This window comes from Phyllobates terribilis, unplaced genomic scaffold (assembly GCF_046119375.1).
Source record: "Phyllobates terribilis strain yellow unplaced genomic scaffold, ASM4611937v1 Scaffold_5__5_contigs__length_657084704, whole genome shotgun sequence".
Taxonomy (NCBI): Eukaryota; Metazoa; Chordata; class Amphibia; order Anura; family Dendrobatidae; genus Phyllobates; species Phyllobates terribilis.
In genome coordinates, this window is record NW_027362765.1 from 200,450,660 (window position 1) to 200,463,401 (window position 12,742).

The 12,742-nt window shown below is 40.6% G+C and overlaps 1 protein-coding gene across 7 annotated transcripts in view; it reads right to left on the bottom strand.

The window, feature by feature from the left end:
• Positions 1-12,742, bottom strand: part of PHF20 (PHD finger protein 20) — an 85,972-nt gene that overhangs the window by 43,685 nt on the left and 29,545 nt on the right. For 5 of the 7 annotated variants that reach the window (XM_073683699.1, XM_073683696.1, XM_073683695.1 and 2 more), the window contains exons 2-10: positions 8,147-8,263; positions 7,869-8,040; positions 7,306-7,390; positions 7,010-7,089; positions 5,403-5,778; positions 4,838-4,939; positions 4,118-4,321; positions 3,794-3,997; positions 934-981 (exon numbers count right to left, since the gene is read on the bottom strand). In XM_073683699.1, coding sequence (XP_073539800.1) covers positions 934-981; positions 3,794-3,997; positions 4,118-4,321; positions 4,838-4,939; positions 5,403-5,778; positions 7,010-7,089; positions 7,306-7,390; positions 7,869-8,040; positions 8,147-8,229 — 1,354 coding nt within the window. In that variant the 5' untranslated portion in view covers positions 8,230-8,263. The remainder of the gene's footprint in view (positions 1-933; positions 982-3,793; positions 3,998-4,117; positions 4,322-4,837; positions 4,940-5,402; positions 5,779-7,009; positions 7,090-7,305; positions 7,391-7,868; positions 8,041-8,146; positions 8,264-12,742) is intronic. The other 2 variants (XM_073683700.1, XM_073683698.1) reach the window with 1 other exon arrangement.

Sequence of the window (12,742 nt, forward strand, 5' to 3'; positions counted from 1 at the left end):
GACACCAGAGAATCCTGACAGCGTGCGGAGTGCATGCTGTGAGATTTCAGAATTCTGCAGTCACAAAATGACTGCAGCCTTTTAGCAAGAGACCGGACAACCCTGATCACTCGCACTAACAGCATCATTCTTATAATGCTGCTAGTTTCAATCTTCAGACTTGCAGTTGGGTCAACACTTGCAACTGGTTCTCCTGTATTACTGGACTCAAATGTGAAAATTATCTAAATATGCAAAAAAAAAAAAAACATTCAAAACCTCCAAACAGGTGTAAGTGGTTTATGTTTAAATGCAATCATTAAAAAAAAAAAAAAAAAAAAAAAAAAAAAAAAATTGTCGCTACAAAAGAAATTGCAATACATTACACAATTAAAAGTTAATGTTTTTTTTTTTAAATCCTGGTTTTAAGAATAAAGAAAATGGACAAAAATTGCTTGTGAATCCATACCACTTTCAGATGGCTGAAAAATGAACTCGCTTTTGCCCTGCATTATTGCCATAATAACTGGATCTCCCACGTCCTAATCGTTTGAACTTATGTCGTTATAAGGGGGAAAGGGAAGCCGGTATTGTGGCCATGATACAGGTGCTAAAATACAGTCACATTATGGCCATCTAAAGCCTGACTTGGAGGAAGCAAAAACTCATTTACCATAACCTAAAAGGTTAATACCAAGGAATGCATCCTATTTAACTTTGAAAGAAAGATAAGCACTAAGAAGTGTGGCATTGTGCTTTAAATGCAGCCAGTAAAAAACAAGCAAAGATGTGTACAAGTTAAAAGATAGAAAGTTATGCAGAAAGCTTGCCTTTGGAGAAAAAGAGCAGCATTACTTATAGAGGGGTGTGCACAACTTTGATTTTAGGCCACTAGATCACTATTGGGCATATTGAGGATATATTTGTGCAAAGCGATAAAGCAAAGCATCTTACAAGGTTCTCTGCTGTATTTAGCAGATCGTGGATTCCGCTTCATAGGAGCTAAGGGAAAAAACCCAGATAAAGACATTAGCACTACCACACCTCACATTATTAGCGGTGACTTATACGATCAGAAGATTTAGCTCTGGTGTTTGTATCATCCACGTTTTGTTAACATTAGCTCAGTATCTATTATATATTCACATATTTCAATTTGTTTTTTCTCTGTACATGGCATAATTTCTTTACTTGTCCTTAGACATGCGGTGGATGCCTTGTCCCATAATTATCTTGGAATACTTTGCTGATAAGGTTAAAAGGGGTTGTCCAGACTTGGGGTTCAGGTTTGCAGTCACTAAGCGACAGCAGACTTGTGAATCCTCGCAGCGCACAGTGTGCACTGTCAGGATTCTCTGGTGCTGGCAAGTCCTCACTGTGCACACTGTGAGGATTTACAAGTCTGCAGTCACATAGTGACCGTAAACTTGAACCATTCCTTTAAAGAAGCGCTCAAGTTAATTTTTTTCCCCTAGACCTGTATAAACATTAGTTTAGTGTCAGTGTTCATATACTGACTGATTGTCATCTTCTCCAGTATTCAGGAATGTTCTGCTCCTCTTCTGAGTCACGTGCCGGCCATTCAGACTCTCCGGATTACACTGTGCTCTTTGTGACTCGGAAGAGGCTTTTAAAAGTGCTGCACGGGGAGTAGAAGCTTTTTTGTTTTAAATTGGGGACAAACATTTAGATCAAATAGGGGTTGGCCAAGTAATGGACAACCCCTTTAAGTGCAATACAAGGAAGGTAAGAACATCTAAAATAGTTAAGGCTAGGTTCACACTTGTTATGCGACTTCTGTTTTTGTCCCCATTATAGGAGCAGGAAACAGATCCATAAATTAATACCCGACAGACCCTTTGACTACAATGGGGGCCACTGGGTTTCCAGAGTTTGTCTGTCATTTTAGTGGGAAAAAAAAAAGCGCTAAATGCTGCACTTTCTTCCAGTTAAGATTACAGAACCTGTGAAAGATCCAGGAGGCTTCAGTTTAGTGTGAACAAAGCAGAAGATGGAATATTTATATAGGTTGCATTTTCGAATACTTTTCTATTTAAAATCGATTAAAATAGTTACCAAAATTTACAAAATTCCCTGATTATTACAGATGCTTACATAAAACATAAAATTGGGTGGGAGGAATGTGCAATTCATGCTTGGTAGGTAAGGAAATGTAAGAATCCAAATAGACAGTGCACGCTGGAGGCGCTCGCTGTTCCCTAGTATGTGCAGTAACAGGCATTCAATTAGTAAAGCAATCAAGCATTACAGGGGAGGTGGGCTAAAATCTAGCATTTCTTTAATAACTTAAAGAGTACCTATCACCAGACTGGGACTGCGCTTTTTATTTAACGAACCACATTCGAGATACTGTCAAATTGCTCTAATGCACAGCGAAAGGGCCCGAATTTCCACTAAAGTCAGGCATTAACTTCTGGGTTGTGGGATCCTGGAAAGCTGAGCGGTATCTCACATCCCTAAGCGACTGCTCTTGTAGCGAAACACCGAAATCTCACTCTTTGCACTAACACAGCACTCGCTTGGTAACAGTTTTACTGCAGGAGGGGCCACAGAGGGTTGTGGGATCCAGCTGTGCATTCCTAGGTCTCAAAACCCGAAAGTTCGGGCCCAACTTTTGCTACAAAGCCAAGGATTTTCAGGGGACATTAGGGTTACTTATGAGCACTTTTGACAATTACCTAATTATTAAACCACCATCACGGACTGCCCACTCTTTCACTGAATAAAAAAAGGCAGCCTCAGACTGGTGACCGCTACTATTTAAATGGGATTATATGCCATCACTTCCTCAGAGATAGGGATTTCAATTACAGAGACTGACACCTATTCGGATAATGAAAAGGCTCTGACATACATATTCCCTATTTCCAACAACTGGCTGTGCAATAGAAAACCTAAAGGGACCACAGCATTTCGCATTAAAGTGATGGGGGTGTCCCATAGCTTGACCCCCCAACAATCATACTAATATAGCGCATCCTAGCAACAGTCCAAGCCCCAAGCACCACTGAAATTCTGCGCTTGCTCGGTAGAGCCTACCACTATGACCAAAAACAGTACAATATCCAAGAATCCAGAGGACCCCGAGAGGATAATCCATAAAAAGTTAGAGCTTTATTCCATATTATTAAAAAAAAAAAAAAAATTCACAATAATAGGAACACAAGGCAACATTTCGCCCATATCTGGCCTTTCTCAAGCCTCAAAATACAACTGTATTTGAGGCTTGAGAAAGGTGAGATATGACTGAAACATTGCATTGTTTTCCAATTATGATTTTATTTTTAATATTATGGAATAAGGATCTAACTTTTCATGGATTATCCTCTGGCGCCTCGAGATTATTGGGCATCGTAGCAATAGGTCATAACATTCAGAGATGGAATTGTCCTTTCAATGGCTGACCGTCAAAACTCACAATGGAAGAAGCTAATGTCAAACTAGACACAAATGGTGGCAGATTAGTGAAAAGACTAAAGACCTCTTACCCCTTCATGCAGACTGGTATTTAGGATACGGCAGAGATCATGCTGTTTAGATGTGCCAAGCAAGTCAAATAGGCTACGAAACTGCTAGTAACAAGGGTTACATACAGAAGATACTAGGGCTAACACAAATGTACTGTACATACATCCGGTAAAGAAAGCAGCAGCCACATCACGAGGACATTATATTGTGCAAGTCAGGTTAACAGAAGCAGACAAGGACCTGTATTCTCCATGCTATGCTTGTATTTCTAGCATATACACATTCCACATCATGACTGCAGTTACAGAACACATTACATATTCACCTGATAGTGTCGTGATCATCTGAATTTCATTTGGTCCAGAGAGGTTCTTCTCATGGCTATCGGTTTTGATGTCTGGGAGAACAGACGGCTCATCGGCCGTGGCAGGCTTGACAACATTCTCTAAAGGCAGCGGCGATCCTTTCACTTCAGGGGGGTCAGGTTTCACATGATCCACAGATGTACAGACCTCTGTTCTCAGTTTAACTGAAAGTGGCGTGGAGACAGATATGGGAAATTACGTTCAGCTGACAGTACATTCAAAAATTCACATTTCTCAGATTCTGAAAATTTACTGAAAGAACAAATGTCAGGACACAAACATACCATCTTGTTCCACGGATGGACCATTCTGATGCACCAATTCCACCTCTGGTGCAGCTTCTGCCTTCACTTCCACAACACTAAGGTCCTCCTGACTTCTGCTGGGCGAGAGCTGCACCGCTTTAGGATCCTTTTCACTCTCATCATCCGCACTAGGCTGTTCTCCGTCAGACACATTTTCAGTTTTCGCAGCAGCGACACTCTTTTCTAGATGAAAAATAAATTATGTCCATTTATTTAGGGTTTACTTTTAACAGATTAGAGTGGTCTAAAATAAGTGGCATGGTATTGGAAAGGGGAGTATTACTACTTTTGTTACTTTAGATCATTGTAATCAGTTTGTAAATTATTTCATTGAGTTTATAATAGGAATTACACAAATTTTAATACAGTATTTTTTTTTGGATGCCGTGCAATGCAGATTGCCAGTTAAAAGGGCCTCTTGATGAGACAGATGCCATAAATATTTGAGATGGGGGATCCAAGGAGAGAGACCTCCAGTTGTCTGTTCAGCTGTAAAAGCTGGCAATTGCTTCAAATAGGGGTAGAGATAGAAGAAAGGTCGCTATGGAGCTGATGAGGCTAGTGTTTGTACATGTATTTTCAAGGTACATACACCAGCCTCTTCAGGTCACAGATCTAACTAACAATGTATACAGTTGTCGGACAGTTCTTTACGACATGAAATGGCTGCACAGATGCAAGCATGTTAGGTGTACTAACTTTTTTCCAGGCGCGGACGTTTGCTATGAGTTTCTGATGCTATGGAGATCTTCCTTCTTCTTAGCTCTAAGGTCACTGGTTGAAGAGTTTGAGAACCTGGATCTGTCAATAATATGTTAACAATTAAGCTCCATACACAAAGTTGACCCATTTTGGCAGGAACGGTCGACCAACTAACATACATGGGGGCCTCTTGCTAGAAGGATCCGGAAGTTTGAAATCAAAACTCTGATCCTTTGGTTCTGGAAAGGGCAGCAGGCAGTGCTGTCTGGCAGCAACTTAGTCCCTTCTCTTCATACAAGACACATGCACGCTCTGTAAGCCGAGCATGCATGTGTATGTAGGGGTCAGGAAGAGTGGGGTCGGGAGAAGCATTGTCTCATGCTCACAAAACTAAATGCTGATTTCCACAGTCACAAAAAAAAAAAAAAAAAAAAAGTTAAGAAATATATCTATTCAATTTAGGAAAATTCTTCCAAAAAGGATGGTCCTGTGGTTTTAGGAATTCAGATTTATCAAAGCTACAACATATAGCCAGCCTCCATCTCCCATGAGAGTAACCTACCAGATGATGTTAGAGAGGATGAACGATCACGTTTCCTCCTCCGGTCTCCATTTTCATGCGGTACTTTCAAGCTGTCGTTTTGCCCACTCCTCTCCTCTGAGCGGGTCTCTGCAGAGGAATCTCTTTCATTCTCCGATATATTTTCCTTGTCCTCCTTCTCATTTTTTACTGCAGGAACTTTGCTCTTTTCACAGGGTACAGGTTTCTTATCTTTGTTCGCCTGCCCGGCTTTCTTATCTGGGGTCTGCGGCTTCTCTTTCTCTATGGTGGTGTTCTCTGAACTTTTCCTCTGTTCCCGAAATTTCCCTCTGTGTTTATCGGGAGGTGAAGTGCTTTCTGTGGGCCGCTCGCTGTGCTTCGAACGAGCAGCATTCGCCTATAGAGGAAGTGCCCAGTTAGTATACACACAGCTTTACTGCTGGAAGCTGAGAAAACCTACAGCGTACATGAAATAAAACCACAGCCATATGGTGCCGTCCTAATGACGAGGCACAGAGGATAGGAAAACATTCATGTCCACAAAAAATAAAAATAAAATAAATGATGGACTGTCGGCTCAATCACTAAAGCCTATGAATATTACATAGGTTACGATTATAATGATACTATAATGACGCTTCATCTTCTGGGAACTCATTTAGCTAAGTGACTTCACTAATGCAAAGCAGTCAGGCAATTATGTCATCTCTGTAGCGCAACATCAATTCCCGCTTTACTAAATATAATTTTAATCAAAACCAAGAGGCTAGCTCCATGTTTAAAGTGGTATACCACAAAATGTGCCAAAAATCCAAAGAGTACCCACTGATGGTAGCGAGATTATAAAAAAAAACACAAAAAAACACACACACACACACACACACACACACACACACACACACACACCAACAAACGAACATGAAACATGGCTGCATATGTTGCAATTGATTTAGAAGTGTGGGGGGGAAGGCTACGCAAAGACACCTGTCGTGCGACTAGAGTTTGCTCGGAGTCGCTGCTACATCACAGTGCAATAGAAGTGAATGGTTTGGCATTGCAACAAGGGTAATGTGACAAGCAAGTTGCAGAAAATCTGACGCAGTTGGACTTGCTTTTCACAATACCCTCATGGTCGCAATGTGACCCCAAAAACTTGTATTGCATTGCGCTATACCAGTAAACTTTGGTCGCACGACTAGTGGCACAGCCAAAGTTACCGTGAGGCCCCAGCCTAAAGAAAAAGTTGCTGGACTCTTTGCAATCTATGACAAATCCAGTCGATAAATGCCTGAGGTGAGAATACTCTTTCTACTTTTAATTTCTTACAAACTGGAAGAGAACACGACCAATATAAAATTATTAAAGATCCCACAAGAGTCACGACAGAAAAAAATGAACATTAGCAAGTCACTGCATTACTCCTGGCTGCAAATCATCAAAGACACATCAACCCCGAAACACACTACAAAGATATTAGTCATTTAGAATTGAACAGTTCTGTAATGAAAATCAAAGAAAATATGGCGAAGGAAAACAAAAAACAAAAAAAAAAACAGTAAAATGCAATTACTACTAGATCCAATCAATGGAAATCCAATTCATAAAACATGAGGACCTCAGACACTTACCTGATCTTTGGAAAAGGCTTTCACGTGAATGTTTTTAACTGTCTGAATAACGCCATCAAAAAACTTTACAGTGTAAGTGCCTAAAATATAGAAAGGGAACAGTGTAATAAACTTATGTAGTCATAAAAAATAATGCAAATTACAGGGATACATCACATACAAACAGCATAGATTTGGGGGCTTTTAGCTCACATGTATAATATACTATACAGCCATTTCTATTGTACATATGGGAGACTGTCAATTACGGTCTGGATTATCCTTTTGGTCAACAGCGTTTAACTGTATATTCTTACCGTCTTTGTTGACAGATGTTATTTTTGCTGGATAAAATCGGCAATCGGACCAACAAGCCAAAACTTGTTCATTTACACGAAAAACCTAAAAATAAAACAATGAATATAAGTAATAACACGTAGCATAGAGATAAGTAGAGGACCCCTAAATAATAAATCTCCACGTCCAAGAAAATCAGATAACACGGTGGTCAGAGTGTGATTAACATAATCAGCCCGATTCGCTTGGATGAGAGACAATAGACAGGTGTGACCCCAGCCTCAATGTGATGTCAGCGCTGCAGACAATCTGTCTGAGCGCACTAAAGGAGACTCAAGGCTGGACCCGGGACAGCAAGTGAAGAGCAGTTTATTTTCTTAACACACTGTAGACAAGGGTTAACCCAAAACTGGAAAATCCCTTTAAACTGGCTCACTAAAATGACTAGGGGTAAGGCCAATCTGTACCCTTCAGAGAGCCTTTGTCCTTTCATATATAGAGAAAAGTTTATTACTAAATAACAAGAAAAGCCTCAAAAGGACAAAGAAAAAAATAACGTAAAAAAAAAAAAATGTATAATTACCGCCGTGGGCTCATCTTCTACCAAGCCTTCCCTTCTTAGCTGGATCTTTTCTAAAGGACGAAGGTAAGGGCTGTCCCAGCAAAACCATTCATCGTATCTGTGATTCCACCGTTTAAAATGGATCAACACTTTGCCTTCTTCATAATCAATTTCCTCAATGTGTGCAGCATACCTGGCAGCATGACAGGCAAAACAACCAGTTATTACAATAATGCAATGGTCAAAGATGCCCGAGAGGCAGGCACATTATAGGGGGCATCAAGTGTAGCCAAGCATACCATTTCTTCAGTCGATCACGGGCTTCCAGCTGTGCTCCAACTTCAAAGGAGATTCCTCTACGGTTTGGTGGGTGCTTCGTCATCGTACACACCAACCTTTACTAAAGCCATTCAAGCCTATTTAAAACAAACAAAAAATAGTTAATGCAAAGGGTCTTCTCTGTACCGCCATGTACCCGAGAAGGGCAAATAGATATTTTCACTAATCTAACTATTTAGCAGAGGAGCATATCAGGCTCTGACCCAGACTGGGATTAATGGAATCTGTTAGCAGGTTTTTGCTACCCCATCTGACAGCAGCATAATGTAGGGGCAGAGACACTGATTCTAGTGATCACTTACAGAGCTGCGTGTTGTGTGTTTTTTATTTATAAAATCACTGTTTTCTCTGAATTCTGAGCTCCGTATAACCCCGCCCACACCGCTCATAGGCAGCTTTGTGTGTACACTCTGCATAGGCAGAAAGCTGCCCATCAGTCGTGGGGGCAAGGTTATACAGAGATCATTAATATGGAGGACTCCACTGCAGCAGGTTTAGTAGTCCTCAAATGATACAAAAAAAACAAAACAAGGGAAAACAAAAGAAAAAAAACAGAACAGTTTTATTAGAAGTAGATTGTCAAAGCTAAAGCAAGCAGCCCAGTAAGTGACTCATCGCTGGAATCAGAGTCTCCGTCTCTAACTTTAAGCTACTAATCAAAAGGTTTAGAATCTCATTGGTCTTACATTGGTGGACAAACATTGGTCAAACCTGAACATTAAAGGGGATTTGCCACTAGGACAGAAACTTAAAAGATACGGTAATCTGTCAGAACCACAGGCAGTATGAATCAGAGACCAGCTCGGTTATTGCAAATATGTATGCTTTATTTTGAAGAACTGTGGGGTTTCAGAGAAAATATACAGGAGGTCAGGGACCAGGCTGACCAACTCCCTCTCACTAGGTGTGTATGGGGAGAGACCTGTCAATCTAGCTGAATGAGGCAGGGACGTATCTGACAGGTTCCTTTAAAGGTTTAGAGAATCTATTTGGATAGAAAAAAACTAAAACAAAATCCTAAATATATACTGCCATGTACCCATAAGCTTAAAATATAAGAAAACCAACGTATGAGACCAATGTTTGATGGCAACACAGTGGTCAGGACCCTCACTGATCTAGCATTGCTCACCTACACAGATGAATAACTCTTAGGCTATTGTTCACATGCAGCATTTTTGTTACATTTTTATCTGCAGCCTAACCGCCGTGTTCAAAACTCCCATTTTTCAGCATTTAATGTGTTTTTCGGGTGCGGATTACATGTGTGCTTTGTTTACAGTATATGTTTAATAAAGTTAATTTTATTTCACCAAAAACATCATTACATTTTTTTTCCCGGCGGGTTTTCACTTTCTCATTGCTTCCTATAGGTGAAAAAAATGCTGCAAAAAACGCTGAAAGAATTGATAAGCTGCAGATTTCAAATTTAGTAAAAAAAAATAAAAATAAAATGTGTGCATGAGATTTCTTAAGTCTCACAGCTTCTGTTGCCACGCTATTTTAATTTGAATTAAAATAAAAGTAGCAAAAAGAAATAAAAACACTGTATGTGAACATAGTCTAAATCTGTCATTTGTGTTTCTTACTGAAGACCCAGGGAGACTGCAGAACTCACTCAACATTACGGCTATATCTATGACACAAGTAACGATGGAAACAAAGATAAGGACACAGATATTAAAATATAATAAATATATGTACAGAGCAAATGGGCGATTTTTTTTTTTGCTCCTCTACTTGTTAGGTGACACTGTCCCTTTAATCACTCCTTGATTGATCATCCACTGATGTCCCCAGAGGTCTTTGTTGTGGATGAACACAGCCATTTCTTGGATGACTCACGGAGACATGATACAAGTCTTATATGAGAAAAAATATATGCCAGAGACAAGTCCACAGCCAGATTGTCTTCTGAATTATGACAACTTATCACAAATTTTTATGCATTATAGATTTTTTATGATGAGCATTTAACATTCATTCTGCTCAATTATACCAGTTGATTCTAATTTATAGAAAGGCTTTGTGAAGAAGAACTGGCATTCATTTAGCACATGCAGGAGGCTTTCTTCACCCTTCTTATGTGAATGATACAAGCTGCTACGCTCAGTGATTGGCTGCAGAGGTCACGTGTGTTGTAGTCATGATGTCACGGTTTCAGCCTGTCAAAGATAGGCAGCAGTGAAGAGACAGCTGGACCGGGAAGGCAGTTTCACAGATCAGTTTATTATTTTACATGTTTGCAAGCCTCTGTGGAACTAAGTTTATCCCAGAAAACCCCTTTAATGATTCACTCCTGGCACTGGTTTCAAAACCATCCATGCAGGGAGAGGTGTGTGTACACTGCGTCTTTCTGGTGGGCGAATGCAGTTTTTAAGAAGATATTTCAGGAAACACCAGACTTTTTTCCCCTGAAGAGTCTTTTTCAGCATACTCTTGAGGAGTTTCCTAGCGTTTAGCCCCCCCACCCCAACGTTTCTTCTTTAAACTCCAGTGACTAATGAAGGAGGAAGCACTAGTGGTTTTTGAAATGCAGACCATGGCAAAATGCTCAAAAATACGCCCAAGGGCTTCTTTTGATTCTTCCCAATTACTTTTATTGTACAGCATGTCTTCATAGCAGAAAATGCCAGAAGAGTGGTCCAGACACTTCTTTTAACCACTTGCTGCCTTGAACATGATCAGACCATATTCCTGCATTCCTGTATGGTCAGACACATCCATTACACAGGACACAGCAGGGGCACATTTATAAGATTATCTCAGCACAGGAACATTTTATTTAAACATCCAATTGTGGAAATTATTATTCCAAAATCTATTGATTAAAATTAACTTTGTTTGTGGGAAAACCCCCTTAAGCTCATCAGCACTGGCTCCTCGGGGGATCGTGTAACATTAGGTCACCCGATTCCTGCAGCCAATCAGTGCCAACTTCGCTCTCCCCGCCTTCCATCGAATCACATGCATCTGGAGGAAAGTAGAGAGCAGCTCACACTTCCTCTGGATGTACGCGATTTTTCCGAACAGGGGAGAATGAAAAAAGTGCTGATTGGCAGCAGGAATCGGGTGACCTGTTACACGATCCCCAGAGGAGCCAGTGCCGACACTGGCAGCAAGTATAAGTGTTATTATTTTACAAGGAGGAAACACGAGGACTGAGAAGGAAGTTTTCCCCGAGTAGTGGACAATCCCTTTAAATTTGAAATGTATCCCTTACCCAAAGGATAGGGAATGACTTTCCGATCCCTGGAGGGCTGACTACCATGGTTCCCAACGATCTTGAGAACTGGAGAGCCCCATCTGAATGGAGCGGTGATCAATTCTGCACACTACCGATGCACTCTTATGGCCAACCGCATTTTTGGTCTGAGTGCTATCCATTTATAAAATAAAATATCACACCGTACCAATGCCATTCAATAAGGTAGTACAGATGAATGTTTTTTTTCACTGACCAAATTTGTTTGGGTGAAGGAGGGAGGAAATAGCAGCATGCACTATTTTCCTCTGGAAATTCAACGAGACTCACCCATTTAAGTCTACGAGTGCGAGAGAAAAAAAAAAAGCGGATGTCGACTGCCATACAGGGCCACTGGTTTTTAAAGATACCGTTTCCTATGTTACAGAATTGCAATTAAATGAATATTTGCTACTGTAAAAAAATGGACTGTATACAGATGACAAGTGAGAAAAAAAAATCTTCCTACTTTTCTGGATGAAACGATTTTTTATGCTGTTCTGTGATTCTGCCCATAATGGGAGCATTGGAGATTGGGAAGCACTGCACTCAGCTGATCCCCGGCATTCCGAATAGAATGAATGGAGTGGCAGTGCGCATGATCAACCTCCACTCTATTCAGCAGGGGTACTTCAGAGCCCCGGTTCTCAGGATTGCTGATAAACGGATCCAGTTGAAATTTTTTTGATGAAGTAATTTGATGAGTACTGGACATGCGAACATAGCCTGAACCCCTCTCTCATGGATAGGAGATAACTTCCAGACTTGAAACGAACTTCCCCGACAAATTGTCTGGGGCCCCCATATACAAGGGTCCATTTACACAGGCAGACGAAAGTAAACGATGCGCAATGAGCAATCTATACTAGGTCAAGAAGCAGGGCTGTGGAGTCGGTAAGCCAAACCTCAGACTCCTCAATTTCCACGACTCCGACCCCCTCATACACGGCTCATGTTTAAGTGATAAATTTACTGCAGCACAGATTCATCTCCGCTAAAAGTCTAGACCCTTAGATCAGGAATAGGACATTTCATAACTTTCCCAAATTCTCATCAAAAAATATTCCCCACAAATTGCATTGAACTACTGTACCCAATTTATTATATATTTTAGGAGTTAGAGTTGGTCTATTTTATACCAACTCCACCAAAATGGGCTCAGACTACACAGCCCTGTCGAGAACAATGATCATTTTATGTTTCATAAAACATTATTTCACCTGATGACTGAGCGTTTTGCTTAAGCATCAGCAGCCTGTTTACACTGCACGATAATTGTGATACGACTGCAGCCTTAAGGCCCCGTCACACT